Source organism: Ctenopharyngodon idella, chromosome 13 (genome assembly GCF_019924925.1).
Source record: "Ctenopharyngodon idella isolate HZGC_01 chromosome 13, HZGC01, whole genome shotgun sequence".
In the NCBI taxonomy this organism is placed as follows: domain Eukaryota; kingdom Metazoa; phylum Chordata; class Actinopteri; order Cypriniformes; family Xenocyprididae; genus Ctenopharyngodon; species Ctenopharyngodon idella.
Window position 1 is genome coordinate 31,335,096 of NC_067232.1, and position 19,706 is coordinate 31,354,801.

At 37.4% G+C, this 19,706-nt stretch overlaps 2 protein-coding genes across 6 annotated transcripts in view; both read left to right on the plus strand.

Annotated features, from left to right (window-relative positions):
• Positions 1-611: 611 nt before the first annotated feature.
• On the plus strand, positions 612-13,318 carry eloal (elongin A, like). 4 transcript variants are annotated; one of them, XM_051916886.1, is made up of 11 exons: positions 612-992; positions 3,730-3,786; positions 3,892-4,004; positions 4,111-4,771; positions 6,295-6,397; positions 6,487-6,648; positions 6,727-6,824; positions 8,285-8,465; positions 10,554-10,677; positions 10,815-10,915; positions 13,111-13,318. In XM_051916886.1, exons 1-11 carry the CDS (start codon positions 921-923, stop codon positions 13,194-13,196), a joined length of 1,758 nt encoding a protein of 585 aa, XP_051772846.1. In that variant the 5' UTR covers positions 612-920; the 3' UTR covers positions 13,197-13,318. The 4 variants fall into 4 exon arrangements, with proteins under 4 accessions (XP_051772846.1, XP_051772848.1, XP_051772845.1 ...); XM_051916888.1 differs by lacking the exon at positions 13,111-13,318 and adding an exon at positions 11,514-12,077 and having other exon boundaries at positions 623-992; XM_051916885.1 differs by having other exon boundaries at positions 626-992; positions 10,812-10,915; positions 13,111-13,316.
• A 4,357-nt stretch (positions 13,319-17,675) lies between these two features.
• The window catches only part of lrrc1 (leucine rich repeat containing 1), a 50,255-nt gene continuing 48,224 nt past the window's right edge, over positions 17,676-19,706 (plus strand). The window contains exon 1 of one of the 2 annotated variants that reach the window (XM_051916890.1): positions 17,676-18,278. In XM_051916890.1, coding sequence (XP_051772850.1) covers positions 18,120-18,278 — 159 coding nt within the window. In that variant the 5' untranslated portion in view covers positions 17,676-18,119. The remainder of the gene's footprint in view (positions 18,279-19,706) is intronic. The other variant, XM_051916889.1, reaches the window with a different exon arrangement.

Genomic DNA, 19,706 nt, shown 5'->3' on the forward strand with positions numbered 1-19,706 from the left:
AGAATGAGTAACATTGGCAGAATGGAATATGTAGGAGCCAAGGTCGGACCAAAATTGCTTGGATATAGGCAATCATAAAACAGATGTGCAAATGTCTCTTCTGCTAGCTTACAAAAAGCACATGAGCTGTCAATGTCCAGATATTTAGAAATATTAGAGTTGACAGGATATATTTTATGTAAGATTTTGAAATGTATTTCTTTACCTTTATTGGATATGCAGTATTTTCCTGGTAAAAGCCATGCCTTTTTCCAATCTATATCTTCTACCAAAGATCTCCAATAGAACTTTCCTCTTGGAAAAATGTTTTTCTTGAATTGAAAGATCTGGCGTACATGTCTATTGGTACATTTCTTGTCCAAAAGATCAATTCCATCCAAGAACAAAGTAGATTGTATTGTGACTATTCTCCTTGGATTATATAGGGAGTGGCTTTTTAACAAGATGAATTAACCCAGGTGAGATGGCTTTAACCAGTATGTTAAACTCTTTTGGAGGAATCGGGAATTTCAGCTAGGGTTTCAATATAGGCATTTAGCAGCCATGACGACTCTAACCGCGTGACTGACGCGACGCAGCAGACGAGCATCTGACGCATGTGTAGTTAGGCCACCAACAATTAAATGCAATCAGTAGGAAATGTGTTTTTGTTTTTTCAGTGTACTGCAAGTTTGATCAAAGTTGTACATAATCGCTTACATTAAGTGATCAGTGTTTAGAAGTGTGATTGTTTTCTGCGAATCCGACGGGTCTTTATTTGTCAAAAAGCGTGTGCGCGGATTCTAGAATCACGAATCTAGAGGACTTTCCAACAAGGTGAAGCACATCCACTCCTATATCGTCTCCGCCCATATAAAGGTGACGAAAAAATATGGCGAGACTTTTAATAAGTGCAGGTAAGCCGCATGTGAGGAGGTGACATGGCCGAAGCTGATGTGAAAAAGGTTTTGCAGTTAAAGCATCAGCTGAAAGAATCCTGTGAAGGACACACGGTAGGATTCTGTCTGTCGCTGATGTTCAACTGAGATGATTTGAACCGCTTTGCTCGAATAATGCAAACAGGCTAAGAGATAAAGCCGCAGGGGCAAGTTGGCACAAGGGCTTTACCTCAGTCACTGCAAGCTTTTTAACTCAATCACCTAATTAAGGCTCTTAAATTAAGACTTTTTGTCTTAATATGTTTTTGATATCTGTAGGGTAGCAAATGAGCACAATAAATCCAAACTGGGATACATTTAAACAACAGTCAACTATATAATGAAGGTGATTTTTTGTTTTTTTTGTTTTTTTTTGTTCTCAGGACATAAATATGTTCATATGTGAGGTTGGGTCTTATGTGTTACCTTTTAAATGGTTGCTTTGTTTAAATGTTCACAGAAAAACCATTAAAAAACCTGTAATATGTGACCCTGGACCACAAAACCAGTCACAAGGGTAAATTTTTTAAAATTGAGATTGATACGTCATCTGAAAGCTGAATAAATAATATCTTTCCATTGATGTATGGTTTGTTAGGATAGGACAATATTTGAATAGAGATGCAACTATTTTAAAATCTGGAATCTGAGGATCCAAAAAAAAAAAATTCTAAATATTGAGAAAATTGCCTTTAATGTTGTCCAAATGAAGTCCTTAGCAACGCATATTACTGAATAAATTTTTGATATATTTATGGTAGGAAATTTACAAAATAACTTCATTGAACATGATCTTTACTTAATATATCCTAATGATTTTTGCCATAAAAGAAAAATCGATAATTTTGACCCATACAATGTATTGTTGGCTATTGCTACAAATATACCCGTGTGACTTCTGACTGGTTTTGTGGTCCAGGGTCACACATCAGTAATGCAAGTATGCCAACTAGCCCCGGTCTACTTAAGCTTGAAGTTTGATCAATTGTTGTCAACCGTGAGTTCACTCAACATTGCTTTAATGTCTCTGCAGTGTTCGTTTGAATTTAGTTCATTTCTATAGTCCATATGTCTTTGTGGTCCCCTTTTTGTAAGGTTTTGTTGGTTTACAAAAAAGATCTATTTGCACAGAAATGGTAATGAAACAGCAAAAAGTAATGGTGACCTGTGAATGGAAGTGGTGGCGTGTCAGCAGCTGTTGACAGGACAGAGGGAGGTGTTTGAGAGGGGGTCTTTCTAAAAATATTACTGCAGTTGTCTCAGTCATGTTGACTGTCTGTCAATTTGGGCAATGTGGTTCTGCTTATTTTGCTTATACATCTCACCATGCAACATGTTGGTGGTTATTGCAGTGCATCATTAAAGTAGCCTACTATTTTGTTTACTGTGATTACTGAGAGTTCATCAACCCCTCTGTTGCTCATGCACGGTATCTCGTATTTTACACCCGTGGGTGTTATTGCATCGCCCATTTATAGTACCTTGGTTAAGGTTTCTCCATACATAGCGCCTGACCAGAGCTCTACACTCAGTCAGCAAGTTCAGATTTTAAGACAGCCATGTGGAAATAGGTGGGACAACTTTTGCTATTTTTAGAATTAATTTCTGTTTGATTGAGTAACATCATTTAAGACCTCTTCAGTGTCACATGATCCTTCAGAAATCATTCTAATATGCTGATTTGATGCTCAAGAAACATTTCTGATTATTATCAATGTTGTACTTTTCCCCCCTGTGTTCTTTGAATAGAAAGTTCAAAAGAACAGCATTTATCTGAAATAGAAAGCTTTTGCAGCAACATATACTACAGTTCAAGAGTTTGGGGTCAGTAAGATTTCATTATTTATATTTTGGAAAAAAAAAAAATAAAGAAAATACTTTTATTCAGCAAGGATGCATTAAATTGATTAAAAATGTCAGTAAAGACATTTATAATGTTACAAAAGATTCTATCTCAAATAAATGCTGAACTTTCTATTCATCAAAGAACCCTGAAAAAATGTCACAGTTTCCACAAAAATATTAATCAGCACAACTGTTTTCAACACTGATAATAATCATAAATGTTTCTTGAGCATCAAATCATCATATCAGAATGATTTCTGAAGGATCATGTGACACTGAAGACTGGAGTAATGATGCTGAAAATTCAGCTTTTGATCACAGGAATAAATTAGTCTATATTCACATAGAAATAGTTATTTTAAACTGTAATAATGTTTCACTGTTTTACTGTATTTTTGATCAAATAAATGCAGCCTTGGTGAGCAGAAGAGACTTCTTTCAAAAACATTAAAAAAATCTTACTGATCTAAAACTTTTGTGCATTAGTGTACATAAACATTAACACATGTTATAATATTCACAGCATATGGAGTATATCAGAATGTTTGAAATGCCATTTAATTCATATAGATGTCTTTAATTAACTTTCATTTTATGGACTATGGAGGAAGAACACTTCATTTCCCAGAGTGCTCTAAGTTACTTGGTGTATAAAATGGAGCCAAACAACATAAAGCAGGTTTGCAAGATGGTAATCTTAACCAGAACCACCAAGAAGTTTTGTTCTTGCCAATTTTGTTGAAACATCTGCTACCACACCAACGTTAAATCATGCTTGGATGATCGCATCTGTTGTTTTGAATTCAGTTCATGTCTCCTCCTTTTCTTTTCATTCTAATTCACTAGCTTGTTTAGGAATTGAAGTCACAACTCATGAATTGAGAAAGCGGCAAAGTTTTGCCCAAACCTGGTAACAAGTCTGTTAATGCTTTGGCTTGGATTGTTTAATTTTCCTATTCTGTTTCAGCTGCTGAAAATCTTGAAGAAACTTGAAGTATTGGACATTACACTTGAAATCCTCTCTGTAAGAGATTAATGTATTTTTATTGTTAAATATCATAGTTATTTTCCTCTTGTGACTGTTTTGATAAGCTTTTGTGAAACTTCAATGTTTATATTGTGTTTGTAGGAAACTGGAATTGGAAAAGTCGTCAACTCCTTTCGCAAGCATGATGAAGCAGGAAAAGTGGCAAAAATATTGGTGAATCGATGGAAAACGCTTGTTCCAAAAGACTCTTTAAGGTCTTACAAATCTGTAATTCACACGATTTTTGTTTGAGTGTGACTTTTCCCATGTGGCATGTTGAACTCTTATTCCTCTCTTGTTTTGGTTTTGTTTTTATTGCAGTTTGAGAGGGAAGCCTGATGACGGCCTGACCAAAAATGAACCGCTTAATGGAGTAGTTCAAGAGAGGAGTCTAGGGGAAAACGGCCGTCTTTCAGAGAGTACCAATTCTAGAAAGAAGCCAAAAATCGAGAATTCCAGTGCTGAAAAGAAAATCTCACATAATGTTGACAATAAATGCAAAATCAAACCCAGTAAATCCAAATTCTACTTGAATGATGAAAAAAAGGATGAGCCAAAAAGAGATTCAAGTGTAAATCAGGGCTCTTGGACTCACGACTCAGGGAAGGAAAAGGCCAGCGCTGCGCATACAAAGATTTCTGGTATAACAAAAAAACAACTGAATACGAAACTTGAAAAATCTTTGAAAGCAACTCAAACGCAGGGAGACAAGAGTGGAGATGCATGCAAGAAAGAAAAGCTGGAGAAGGCCAAAGACAAATTAGTAGCAATGGAGAGTGAGAAACAGATGGATGAAGGCTTTGAAACGCCCTCTATGTCTTTTGAAGCCTACCTGAGCTATGACCTCAAGCCCCCCAAACGCAAAAAATGCTTCAGCATTACTAAAAGTCCAAAAAAGAGACTTAAAACGGCACACAAAGAGAACTCCTGTGTGTCTCTTGTGAAGGCGAGCAAGGCTGTGGCAGAAGAACCAATGACAATGGTACTACAAAAAAGGCTTTTGTTTTTCTCCAGTCCTTTAAAAGTATAGTTAACCCAAACACTTTACTTCAAGCCTATACACCGATCAGGCATAACATTATGACCACCTTCCTAATATTGTGTTGGTTCCATGAAAGGGTGTACATGGTCTGCAACAACGCTTAGGTAGGTGGTACATGTCAAAGTAACATCCACATGGATGGCAGGACCCAAGGTTTCCCAGCAGAACGTTGCCCAAAGCATCGCACTACCTCCGCCGGCTTGTCTTCTTCCCATAGTGCATCTTGGTGCCATGTGTTCCCCAGGTAAGCGACGCACACGTACCCGGCCACCCACGTGGTGTAAAAGAAAACGTGATTCATCAGACCAGGCCACCTTCTTCCATTGCTCCGTGGTCCAGTTCTGATGCTCACGTGTCCACTGTTGGCTCTTTCGGCGGTGGACAGGGGTCAGCATGGGCACCCTGACTGGTCTGCAGCTATGCAGCTCCATACGCAACAAACTGTGATGCACTGTGTATTCTGACACCTTTCTATCAGAGCCAGCATTAACTTCTGGAGCAATTTGAGCTACAGTCTCGGGCCAGCCTTCGCTCCCCACGTGAATCAATGAGCCTTGACCGCCCATGACCCTGTCGCCGGTTCACCACTGTTCCTTCCTTGGAGCACTTTTGATAGATACTGACCACTGCAGACCGGGAACACCCCACAAGAGCTGCAGTTTTGGAGACGCTCTGACCCAGTCGTCTAGCCATCACAATTTGGCCCTTGTCAAACTCGCTCAAATCCTTACGCTTGCCCATTTTTCCTGCTTCTAACACATCAACTTTGAGGACAAAATGTTCACTTGCTGCCTAATATATCCACCCACTAACAGGTGCCGTGATGAAGAGATAATCAGTGTTATTCACTTCACCTGTCAGTGCTCATAATGTTATGCCTGATCGGTGAAAAATATATAAAATATATATATATATAATTTCACCAATCTATCTATCTTTAACAGATTTATGAATGAACCGCTCGTTTTCTCTGTCTACTGTTATGCATTATGACATCTGCGTCAAACATTACAATGCTCATGATAACGTTCATTAACAATAATTAAATCCAGCTAATTACTCTTCGACAGCGATGCCACAGAAATACACAGAGCTCCCGCAAAAACAGAAGTTCAAACACAACATTCAAAAACAAACTGCACGCTTTTTTTCTCTGTTGCATAAGGTCTATATATAAAGGCGTTAAGTAAAGAGCCAAATTTACTTCAGAGCCCATATGATTTTCTTTATCCCTTATTCACCCTCTGCTGCATCTTTCAGATCAAGTCTCACTGGATCAGTTTGTGAGACACACAATAACCAGTGATGTTATTGATATCAAACCTGACACAATGCACCTATATGTTACTATATTTGATCTGAGCTCAACATCTTTGTCATTTTGCAGATTTATAGCCCCAGTCCACATTGCCATGCAGGCTTAAAATGAAGTATTTTTGAGTGAACTCTCCCTTTAACTCCAGGTTCCTGAGCGGTCCGTGATGGACTTGTTAAACGTTCCTTTACCAACAAGTTTTCCTGAATGTGAGGACGTTTCTCAGTATCAGTACTTCAGTGAAAAGAAAAGTGGGTCAAAGTTTTGCATGTACTGGCCGTTTTCATTTTATAGCTTGACGTTGCCATAATAGATGATTTTGTTCATTATATATATCTAGCTGATAGAAAGATCACTGATGACTGTGAAGAGCCTCCAGTTTTCATTGGACAGAGGCTGAAGAATAAGATGCAGGTGTACTCCGGCAGTAAGATGACGTATCTGCCCTCTATGATGACGCTGTACCAGCAGTGCATCCGAGCGCTGCAGAACAACATCGACTGTACGTTACCTGACGTTATGATCTTGATGTTTGCACGAGGTGAGTTGAGTTTGTTTAAAGATGGTGGCTGTTTCACAGCTCTCTATGAGATTGGAGGAGTGCCGTTTGAAATACTGGAGCCAGTGCTGGAGCGCTGCACGCCTGAGCAGCTCCTGCGGATCGAGGAGTATAATCCAGTAAGAAGTCAGCTGTTGTCTTTCATAGTGAGAATGATGGAAACTGTGTGTGCGCTAACTTATTTGTTTATTGCGATTTCAATGTTTTAGAATAATAGTGAAGTCATCAAATCTATGACATAACAGCAATGAAAGTGTGAATTACATAATGACAAAGATATTTAAATGTTCAAATATTTTAACTTGCTTTTTTTTTTTTTTTTTTTTTTGGTGTAATTAAATTTTTTTTCTAATTTTGTAAAGAAAAATGTGTAAGCACAGTTTATTTCAACAAAATTGCAAGCATAAGTGTTCACATTTAGATCAAAAAGATCATAAGAAATAAATTTACACTCGCAATCATGCTTTTGGACGCAACTTTTTTTAAAAATTTTTTATTCCGATTTCCATTTTTTTTGCATTCAAACTCAGTCCAAATCCGATCATATTTAGAAAGTGTGAATGGCCAAAAAAAAAAAAATCACATTAAAAGTGTTTTATAAATCCATTTTGAGCTACATTCATATATGGTTTGAAATGCTATTCAAATCACATTTCTCGCATGTGCGATTGTCAAGTAGGGATTGTAGTTGAAACATGATCCGTACGGACCAGGCACCACATGGTCGAAACGCACATGATTCTCAGATTATTTACAAAGTTTAACCATCATAGTGAACGTTTATCATTTGCACGTGTTTTAGGTCCTGTCAGTTTAAACATTCAAGTGATTTTTAAACCATATGAGCACACGAAGATGTGAAATAACTCAATTCGGTACTCACACGCTGTTTTCTGTGCCCACACAGAGCCGCAAAAACATTTTCTTCCGTGTCTATCTGTGCTTAAATGGACACACATGCAAAATTTCGTCAATGCCTGCCTCAGCGAGTATCCTCATAGTCGCTTAGTCATTTATGGCTTCATGAACGTAAACAATTGAGCAAGAAAAATTGTGTATTGCTATATTTGATCCGTGCATTAGCTCTTAAAGTGACAGCAGCTTAATATTCCTGCTGCTGTCTGTCATTGTTAATCAAACAACAAAATACTAGGAGAAAATCACTTTTGTAACTGTAACAAAGATTAATTATATTGTAATTTGTTTTTCTATGCAGATTTACTCCCCTACAAAATCACCCCAATCATTCTAGAATTATTCATTCTTTCCGAATAGAACTATTCTTCTGGTGAAACTATTTTCATATCATAATATACATCACAGAAAAACAAAATATCGCAATGTCATTTTCTTTTCTTTTTTTTTTTTTTCCCTCAAGGTTTCCTAGACTCATTTTTGGTCGAATTCATCCTTTTTTTTTTTTTTTTTTTTTTTTTTCATTTTGTAAAGAAAAATGTGTGTAGGCACAATTTAACAAATTGCAAGCATAAGTGTAAGCCTTTAGTTCAAAAAGATCATGAGAAATATACATTTAATTCTCTTAGAAATGGATTAACAGTATAGTTATGTTTGGACACAGGTGTACATCGGGATGACGGACCACCTGTGGGAGAGACACTGTCAGAAAGACTTCAGGAACGCCCAGCTGGAGGAGTACGAGTCCTGGAGAGAGATGTACCTGCGCTTGTCCGAGGAGAGAGAGAGGAAACTGAAGCAGCTCACGAAGAGCATCGTCTCTGCTCACTCTGGGAAGCCCAAAGGTAGTTGCGTTGTGCTCTGCATTTTCACGTTACTCCTGGTTTCTTCCTCACACATGTTAATAAAGCAGCCCTGAACAGTGTTATGCATGCTGTATAAATTAAATTAAAAACACTGTTGGTCTACAATACGGTCTTGCTGCCCAGTGCTAACTTGTACTACAGCTGATTTGTGTTGCTTCCTCCTACTGTAGATTTTCAGCTGATGTCTATCTAATTCAGTCCTTACAGACAGACATTCGCTGACTGTTGGTTTCTCCAGAGCGGGATCTTGATGGCTCATAAATGCAGTTGTCCTCTGTGGTAACATGGCTCTGACCATCTGTCTGCTGGGACTATGAATAGACTTGAAGAGCAACTGTGACTGTGGTTAATGGCAAAACCCAGAGTGGATAGATACTGGAGCTGCACGATTAATCGTGATCTTAATTCAAACACCCACGCGATCTTATTCTTAAATGACAGCAATTTGGCTCTGTCTATTAAACTGACAAGTCCAATCACAGCGAACATTCAGATCTGTGTTCTGATCCAGAGAGAGCAGTTGTCATGTTTCGATATAAAACAGCTTCACGATCGGTCTTTTCAAACACACAGTATCATTATTTCTGAATTACAATAATTCACATTATCACAAAAGTACTGGGATAAAAGTTTATAGTTCGGATTTAATTAAAATGGAGTAAATCACCTTTTAAAAGTAGCTGACGTTTCAAATAAAGATGGTATCAATTACATCGTTACACCAGTATGTGGCGACAAGTGACTGTTAAAAATGTATTCGTCATTGAATCATTCATTCAAGAGATTTGTTCAAAAATACTGATTCATCCAGTAATGAAACAAGTGAAGTCTTTATGAGTGAGTCATTGAATCATTCACTCAAACCGTTTTTTTAAATTCATTTAAATTTTAAAGGCACAATATATAAAATTTTTGGATTAAAATATCCAAAAAACACTGGAAAAATGTGATATATTTTGTTGACTTGTGTACTTACATTATCCCAAATGTTTCCAAGAATGTTTCAATACAGAGAAATAAGCAATTTTTTTGCCTATCAGTGACATCATACCCGCGTTACCCTCGATTTCCAGTTTTATTTTGTAGAAACCATGGAAACACCAAAGACGCTTTAATATAGATTGTGTTTTATTAGACAGGTGTGCAACTGTTTGGATTGATTTTTTTTTTTTTTTTAGACAACAAACTATTCATGTTATATAGCTCAACATAGTAAGTCTTGTTTAAATCTCATTTTCTTGATTTACCGCAAGTACCATGTTTTACCATGCCTAATATCGATCTAGCTTACTGCAGTGTGCAACAAGTGTCTCATAGTAGCCACTGAGCGAACGCAGAGTAGCATTATAACAACTTTCAACACACAAATGTATCTAATATGATAAACAGCACTGCTTTACCCCACATATGCTTGACCGGAAGAAGCGGAAGCAGCGACTGCAGCATAATAAAAGCTCCTCTGCTCTCGAGACGTGAGCAAAACGCAAAATCAAGGCGTCATCAAGCTACGCCTTTGTTTTGAATAAGCGACCTCTAGTGGTGAAAAATTACAAATTGTGAATTAAATGTATTAAATATTTGTTAAATAGACTACAGACTACAGCAATAAACATGTTGTCACAGCAGCCATCTTACAATTGCAATAGATGAAATTGCGACTGCTGTGAATTCACGTGGATTTCAGTTTTGTATGAAAGCGTGTTTCTGCTACGGAATAAAAAAAATAAAAAGGGCAATTACAACTTTATCTTACAATTCTGACTTTTTTCCCCCTTGGAATTGTTAACTCGCAATCACGAGTAGAGAATAAAGTCTAAATTGCAAGATAAAAAGTCACAGTTACCCTTTTTATTTTTTTTTATTCCATGGAGGAAACGAGCTTCCACAGCTTTGCATCCTGTTTGCCACATAGTTCAAATTTAGGAAGTGAATTGTAGTTTAAAAGGCATTCTCAACTCCCTGACAGTTCACTGTAAGTCCAGCATTATAACAGCTGTCACACTCTGATAATGCGTGAAACTCTGCCGTTGATGCCTGATGTCACACTTGCTGTGTTTTGATTCTCAGGAAGGCAGGTGAAAATGGCGTTTATTCACTCAGCTGCTAAGCCACCTAGAAATGTGCGGATCCAGCAGGAGATTCACGGCACGGCCGGCCCTGTGACACTCTCTCACCCGACAGACAGAGCCAGGTCAGTTCAGACCAGATCGAGGCTGGTGGAAAAGTGTGAGCTGATGTAAAGGAAGGGTTTTTCCCTTCCGCTAGTGTGATGCTCGTCACTGTGCAGATTAACACCACTCAGAGAAACTGTCGCTCACCCCACAGCAGTGTGAAGCCCAGTGAGAATCGGGGAAGATCCGGCTTCAGCGAGCCTTCCAAACCCTCCACCAACAACTCCAGCCAAGCTCAAGACCCCCGCAAGATTAAAAGTGAGTTTCACATGGATCACAAATTGCAGCAAAAATGGTTTTCAACATTGATAATAATAGGAAACATTATTAATAATTACAGACCAATAATAGAGCAGCAAATCATCATATTAGAATGATTTCTGAAGGATCATGTGACACTGAAGACTGGAGTAATGATGCTGCAAATTCAGCTTTGATCACAGGAATAAATTACACTTTAAAGTATATTCACATAGAAAACAGCGATTTTTAATTTGTAATAATATTTCACAATATTGCCATTTTTACTGTATTTTTCATCAAATAAATGCAGCCATGGTGAGCAGAAAATACTTTGTTTCAAAAATGATTTTGAATTTTTGACCTGCAGTGTAATAGTAGCTCAAATCTGGTATCTTATCTGGTTCACAGCTGGTAATGTGTGATAAAACTCTCATTCAAATCTGCCAAACCTCTGTAACAACAAGCCATGTGACTTCAACTTCTCTCTTTACAGCTTTAACATTTTTAATTAAAAGACTTTCATTTAAGGCACGTGTAGATGGAATACAGAGTTTATACTGGAGCAGGTTTTCTTGTAGTTTATCCGTGGTTTGAGTGTTTTGTATGTTCACAGGAGTGGCGCCCATGATGGCGAAGTCCCTGAAGGCCTTTAAAAAGCAGCTTTGTCGCAGATGAATGCAGATGATATTGGATATAAGGCTGACCCTTATCGTTTAAATGGTTTAGAGAGATTTTTTTTTTTTTTTTTTTTCAATGTTATTTGTAATTCCACAAATGCTTACAGGTTTGATGAAATATGATCAACTTGGTACTTATTTGTATGAACAATAATTGCACTTTGAAATCAAACTGTCTCTTTGTATTGATCATGACAGACACAAATTGAATTCTGAAATTAAAACTATAATGACCACACAGTCTGTTTGCTTTGGTGCTTGTCAGTCTGAGTGTACAGTACAGTATATACTCGCACTGCATGTGTGCTGTTGAAGCTCGTGTTTGTCTCCATCTAGTGGAAGTGGGCTGCAGTTTAACTTCACTTCTGAAATGATGGATCTCTTGTTCTGAGGGGTAACAAGGGGAAAATGCATGTTGCAAATAATAAAAGGACCAAACTAAGCATATAATCATGCATACAGAAGTTGTGATGATGATAAAAAAAAAAAAATGAGCGTACCAAATTTATTAGGATTTGAATACATTTGGCTACAACTACTATGTGTTTTTGTTTGTTTGTGCAAATTCATGTTTGTAATCTGGCTAATACTAATGCAATATTTAGTCCAGTGTTTTCTGATCTGTTTCAATGGTTAAGCACACTTTTTCTGCATGCACAAATATTGTTGGAAAAGCTACTGGTCCCAGTTTTATGTAAAATCTGGATCCTGAAGCAAAACTGGTTGAAGCAGCAGTTTGGTTTAGAGTATCTTACGGTCACGCTGTCAAAACAATCTGCTTAAAAATTAACTGGGGTAGTTTTTAACAATGTTGGTTAAAATGTCAAAGAAACGATTGTTCTTTTACAGGTAAGCAAATTAACTTTTATTTTTAAGAGTAAAGGTTTTCACAGCAATGACATAGAAGAACCATTTTGGGTTCCCAAAGAACCTTTAAGTTCACAGTGCTTTAAAGAATCACTCTGTTGGGAATAACTATAATCTAAAGAACACTGCGCTATAAAACCTCCCAAAGTTTCATGGATGTTGAACGTGTTACAAACACTGAACGGCAGCGTAGACGAGATGAGTGAATTAACTCTCTTTGAGTTTTGAAGGATGTTTAAATATGCTTGCACAATAAAAATGTGTGTGTGTGTGTGTGTGTGTACAGACAAAATGTGGACTGGGTCATACAGTAGATCACATGCAGTAGAATCGCTAGAGATGGGTGTTTTGCAGTGGCTGTAGCCAAATACATTTTTTATATTCAAAAATAAAATTTAAAGTTCTCTGAATGACTAATTAGCCGTTTAAAACTCCTCCTATGAGTGTCTGCGTGTATAATTCGGTTTAAACTTTAGACTGTTTGCTTTATTGTTTTAAAGACACCTGCAACAAAACATCAAGAAAAATATGAGAATGCCAGCCATGCTGAGAGTGATGCTGCATAATTGTTGGTCAGACAAGACTGGCCTATAATTTTGAGAAGTTTGTGTATTCCATATAGTGCATATGCCTATTAAAAGTGTGTAATTTCTACTTGTTTTTCAGGGAACACATTTTTCTCTGTAACAAAGTGGATGGTGCAAAGGTGGTGTACATTTCGGAGCATCACATGGGTTTTGCAGACAACTTAAATATATTCTTTGGCTGCTTTTCTGTTGCCTAAAGATTTTTTTGTGAAGATAAATCCAGAGGATACAACATAATGCAAAGTCATAAGACAGGAGAAATGGTGAAGATGCACTGTCCCAGCTTTGGCAGACTGTTTATTTTGTGTTATGTATGCAATGTTTTAAATAAAATTATACCATGTAGTTACTGTAAAACTGAAATACGGTTATAGTACTGTAAATCTTAATTACAGTATAACTTACTGGTGACAAGTTATTATAAGCCTCTTTGAACTTTTTTTTCCACTTAATGTGACACTTTAGGAAATTAATACAGTGGGAAGGTTAGGCTTAGCGATATCTTTATCTTATTACGAAAACACAAGATTTGAACTTATTTCAGTTCAAATGGGGTTTTGTAGCAATATCTGGCAACTGTTTCAGCCATTTCACTTGAAATGGGCCGAAGGGGAAAAGAGCCGGTGGCACGAGTGATAATGAGCGTCACCAGCTCTCGACCCGCCCTGCTTGTCACAGTTATCTAATTCAGTTTAGGACTTTTACAAGTCATGCTAAAAACATTCATACAGTACTGTAAGAGCATACAGTTATTTTTACTTATCATCCATGTAGCAATGCTTAAAACTATTACAGTAATAAGTATTGTTTCATGAATAATAAATAAAACAACCCATAGTATTAACAACAAAAAGCAATAAATAAGGTCTAATTTAACAATGTAAATCCCCCAAAACAGACAGAACAGAGAAAGTGTAGCCAAGAATGGCAAAAAAATTCTGACGAAATACATTAGAGATCAAGTTAAATAAGAAGGAATAGGCCTGTGTGTATTCTGCAAACAAAACCTGTTTGTGCACCAAATATAGGACACTGGCTGAGAGAAATGGTAACGAATGAATGAATGAATGAATGGCTTTATTTTGAACATGTACCTCCCTGTACTTTGTGAAAGCTGTATTTTTGCATCGCTTTTAGAACTGGCTCATGTGTGGACATTACTTGAGCACAGAACTTCATCCGTTCCAAAGCTTCACTCCACATATACAAACACAAAAACTCTTTAATGTTGTACGCACACAAAGATGTTTTAAGGTGCACTCCCCACTAAAATTATATCTCCCTTCTCTATTTTTTGAATATTGCAGGGAGTAGGTTGTTTTTCGCTTTATACATTATTTGTGCTTTTTGAAAATGAACCAAATCAGTGAATTTCTTGAATAATGAATTTGTGTAATCTCTATCACTGGTATTATGAATTATCCTTATGGCTCTTTTTTGCAACATAGGTGGTGATGATAGTCTGCTTTTATAAGTATTGCCCCAAATCTTCACACAGTAATGTAAATATGGTAATATCAGAGCGCAGTAAAGCATGTGGAGTGATTTGTGTTCATGCTTTGCTTTATTCAGTACAGAAATGCTTCTTGAAAGTTTATTGTGTACATGTTTTATGAGATTTACAGCTTGTTTCGTCATCTATTATCACTGCAAGAAACTTATTTTCATTAACCCTTTCTATGTCCACACCATCTATCTGTATCTGGACTTGTGTACTCTTTTTACACTTACCCAATAACATGCATTTAGTTTTATTCATGTTTAATGATACATTATTTTTGTCAAACCACCTATTTAATTTGCACATTTCTGAAGTAGTAGTCTCCAGTAGCTCCTTTAAATTCCCCCCAGAAAAAAAATATTTGTGTCATCCGCAAATAACTAATTTGACTATTTTGTTTTTGTTTTGACAAATATTATTTAAAGCAGAAATAATTTTGGACCCAGTACTGACCCCTGGGGGACGCCACAAGCAATGTCCAAACACGATGATGAATATTCCCCCAACTTCACAAATTGTTTCCCGTCTCTTAAACACTTTTCACCCAGTGCAACACTACCCCCTGATCCCATACCGCTCCAGTTTATTGATTAATATGTTACGATTGATTGGGTCAAAAGCTTTTTTTAAGGTCTATGAAAACTGTTCTCAAGCTTTTGTAATTTCCTCAAATGAATCAATTAATGCCTGTGATGTTGAACTGTTTGATCTGAATCTGTATCGACTGTCAGAAAATAATTTATGTTCATCTAAAAATTTGTCTAATCTATTAGTGAATATTTTTTCTAGAACTTTGGAAAATTGTGGAGGTAGAGAACCAGGCCTGTAATTTGTGAAGTTGTGTTTATCCCGTTTGAAATGATAGATTACAGATGTATGTTAATAGTTTTGAGAGCCCCTCAATGACTTTTTTCACAGTTTTCATATCAATTTCATTGCAATCAGTAGATGTTTTGTATTTACATTTATTTACTATTTCTTTTTCTTCCACCGCTGTAAGGAACATTGAGTTCTCATTCCAATCTTTAGATGACAATGGATCTGGAATTTCTTCTACCAATTTTGGTCCAACACTCACAAAAAATTTGTTAAAGTTATTAACCACATCACCCATATTGTCCTTTATAGTGTTGTTATCAATAAAATACAGTGTGTGCAGAATTATTAGGCAAGTTTTTAGGATTCTTTACCTAACCTAAGTCTCTGAGATCCTGACAACTTGCACTTCTGGAGACTCCAGGTAGGTTTCAGTTCTGGAAAATGGTGGCGCTGGAGGGTTCCTGATGGATTCCCACTTAATTCTTCACCTTAATTCTTAATTATTTTGCAGTTATCATGTGTCTTTTCTTCTCCAGCTGTTTTTGTCTGACCCTGCTGACCCACTGAACATTTCACTGTCCAATGGTCATGCTTTAACTGCAATTTCTAATATTTCATCCTTCTTATGAGCATTTAATAATTTTTGACTTTTCAGTCTGAGTTTAATGTCTTTTTTGGCTCATTTTATCTGTAAAAGAAAACTTACCTAATAATTATGCACACCTGAATATAAGGCGTTTTTCATTTCCAGCCTTCATGAACAATTATATATCACTTATAAATGATTAAATACAAAATTAATAGTAGTTATTAAGATTGATGTGGTTTGGAATTGGTAAGATGTGTCTGGAAAAGAAAATATGATCAGATAATCAACTTGCCTAATAATTCATGCACTGTGCTGTGAGGGGAACTTCGCTGTCCAGAACTATTAATAATACTAAACAAATATGTCAATGGAAAAGATAACATATTTTAAAGGATAAATATACGATTTTTGACAGAGTTTGAGACCTTTCAGATTATTCTTAAAACATTGTGGAGTTGGAGAGCTGTTAAAGGGTTAGTTCACCCAAAAATGAAAATTCAGTCATTAATTACTCACCTTCGTGTCGTTCCACACCCGTAAGACCTTCGTTCATCTTCAGAACACAAATTAAGATATTTTTGATGAAATCTGAGAGGTTTATGATATAATCAACACTTTCAAGGTCCAGAAAGGTACTAAAGACAGTCATGTGACTGCAATGGTTCAACCTTAATGTTATGAAGAGACGAGAATACTTTTTGTGCGCAAAAACAAAACAAAAATAATGTGTCATTCTCATATGTTGTTTACGTCCAGCGCTTCCAGATTCTACGTCAGAACGCCAACTCATTATTGGATGGCTCCTGTGTCATCATCACATGCATATGTCGTGCTGATCACATGACCAGAGCCGGCCAATACTGAGCTGGCATTCAGACGTAGAACACGGAAGCCTTCGCTGTGCTTACTGCGTCAACTGCATAAGATAATGACAGGGAAGAGAAGAGATTGTTGAATAAAGTTGTTATTTTTGTTTTGTTTTTGCGCACAAAAAGTATTCTCGTCTCTTCATAACATTAAGGTTAAACCACTGCAGTCACATGACTGTTTTAACAATGTCTTTAGTACCTTTCTGGACCTTGAAAGTGTTGATTATACTGCTGTCTATGGACGAGTCATAAACCTCTCATATCTTAATTTGTGTTCTGAAGATGAATGAAGGTCTTAAGGGTGTGGAACGACATGAGGGTGAGTAATTAATGACAGAAATTTCATTTCTGGGTGAACAATAAAACTGAACACGGCCCATAAATGCGTCTCATTCATGCATCCATTTGAGACACGGAAAACAAGAAAGAAAAAGTAAACAAAAATATCAAAATATAAAGAAATAAACAGTAGCTTACAACCTGTTGCACTACGCAGTTAAAGGTCTGGGAGTCTGATCTTTTTTTATTTAAACCTGAAAATAAACATAGATTTAGCATGCTAAAATGCTAACGTGAATGAATAAGAAATATTAAAATAAAACAAAATAAGCAGATTTGTGACAGTGACCATATGAACGTGACATTTATTTGCATTCAGTGACACACAAGATGATTTGGGTTATTCTCAAATCATAACATGGATCAGCAGGTTTTAGATAGATAGATAAATAGATAGATAGATAGATAGATAATGATAGCCTACACTTGTTGAATGTCACACAGATTTGAAGGACGGTCAGGTGTGTTGGGGAAGTGTAGTTTAGCTGACTGTGGTGTGTGTTATTGTTTACGCGCAGGGAGGAGGGAGGGAGCGACAGAAAAAAGGGAGGAGCCGATGGGATTCGTGACGTCGACCTGGAATGAGGGAGTGAATGTTCCGGGTCAGAAACTGGACTAAGAGGAAATAAACTCCGGGATAAGAAAAACACGAAATAAACGCAGCTAAACAGACATGTAACCGCTTACAAAGAAAGATACGGGACACTTCAGCGCCTTCCAGTAAAGATGTTGCGAGAAAGGTGAAAAAGGCGGAAAGAAAACTCCAGGGATCAAAGCTGAAGTGGAGCGCGACGTTTTTATTATTCCATGTTTCTGTGCGCGATACATTTGCGTTGGAGATCGATAGATTGTGTCCGACACTAGTTGCTTCGGCGCTCCGAGTTTCTCGCGCTTGTTTGTTTTAGTTTTTATTGCTGTGGAAACTTTTCCTGCATTACGGATTTATCCAGGATTCGGATCACCATCCCGTGATGTTTCACTGTATCCCCCTGTGGCGGTGCAACCGCCACATCGAGTCGATCGATAAGCGCCACTGCTCGCTCCTCTTCGTCCCGGATGAGATCTATCGCTACAGAGGCAGTTTGGAAGAGCTTCTGCTGGACGCCAACCAGCTCCGGGATTTGCCCAAGGTAAGAGGACGCCAGCCTGTACTGGGACCATTGTTGCTAGCAAACACTCTCCTCAAATGGATGGATGAATGAGACGCATTTATGGGCCGTGTCTCAAAACCTAACAAGCTGTCTGTTGATACAGCTCTTCTGCGTGTGTGCGCTCAGAGTCAGTGCAGTGTGAGGCAGGTGTGTGTTCACACTCATTCAGCAGTTTTGGGCATCATACGCACATGCCCAGTCAGCAGCAGCAGCAGTTTTGGGCATCATTAGGAGTCAGTCAACATTTCCGCCAAGCATATTGGATATTAGGACCCATTTTTAGTTTTGGACAATCACAATGCAGTTTTGGGCATCAAAAGTGGCGCATCAGCTGCAGTTCCTAGTCAGCAGCAGGTCTCTTGGCAACAAACAAACAGCAAATCAGCATATTAGAATGATTTCTGAAGGGTCATGTGACACTGAATGGAGTAATGGTGCTGAAAATTCAGCTTTGATCACAGGAATAAATGATGTAGCCTACTAAAATATAAAAGTTGTTATAATATTTAACAATATTACTGTTTTCAAAAACATTTAAAAGTACGGCTGTAGATTAGAGTCTGCAGCACTTTTGGGCATCAGGTGTGTGTTACAAATCAGCAGCAGTTTTGGCCATCACAGCATCATTGGGAGTCAGTCAGCATTGTAGACATAATTTGAGTCAGCAGCATTTTTGGACATCATATGCTGAGCTGTACATTTTTGTGATGCCCAAAAATGCTGTTTTATGAATGCACATATGACTCCCAAAAGTGCTGTCTAGTTAGGCAGCTCACTAGGCTTTGAAACTCAACCACTGTCATTGTGCAGACAGCAGAGAACACTAGAACTCAGCAAAATGTGGTTGAGAAAAACATTGTGGGGCCTGAAAATGACAGTGGCGGGTACCAGCGAACTCTTCCTCCATTACACAGTGGGGTGGAGAAATATTTGGGCAGATAGCTGAAAGGCATTAAAGGGATAGTTCATCCAAAAAATAAAAATGATCCCATGATTTACTCACCCTCAAGCCATCCTTGGTGTATGACTATCTTCTTTCACACGAACACAATCAGAGTTATCTGGATAAAATATATACCCTGCTCTTCCCAGCTTTATAATGGGAGTGAGTGGGTGGCTTGAGATTTTGAAGCCCAAAAAAGCACATCCATCCATCATAAAAGTAATCCATACGACTCCAGGGGGTTAATAAAGGACTTCTGAAGTGAGTGGTTTTGTAAGAGAAATATCCATATTTAAAACTTTGTAAACTATAATATCTAGCTTCCAGCGACGGCCATACTCGATTCTAGTTCTGGCGGAAGAGTGACCTCTGACCTGACATATTGAAGAACGCGGAAGCGCAGAGGATAGAGCAAAACAAAACACTGATCATGAATTAGAAGTCTAAAACAATAATTTTTGAAG

Coding starts and splice junctions, on each gene's coding strand:
- eloal (XM_051916885.1), top strand. CDS start 921: ATGGCCGAAGCTGATGTGAAAAAGGTTTTGCAGTTAAAGCATCAGCTG. Junction 3,787..3,891: donor TTACACTTGAAATCCTCTCT/GTAAGAGATTAA, acceptor TTGTGTTTGTAG/GAAACTGGAATTGGAAAAGT. Junction 4,005..4,110: donor GTTCCAAAAGACTCTTTAAG/GTCTTACAAATC, acceptor TTTTTATTGCAG/TTTGAGAGGGAAGCCTGATG.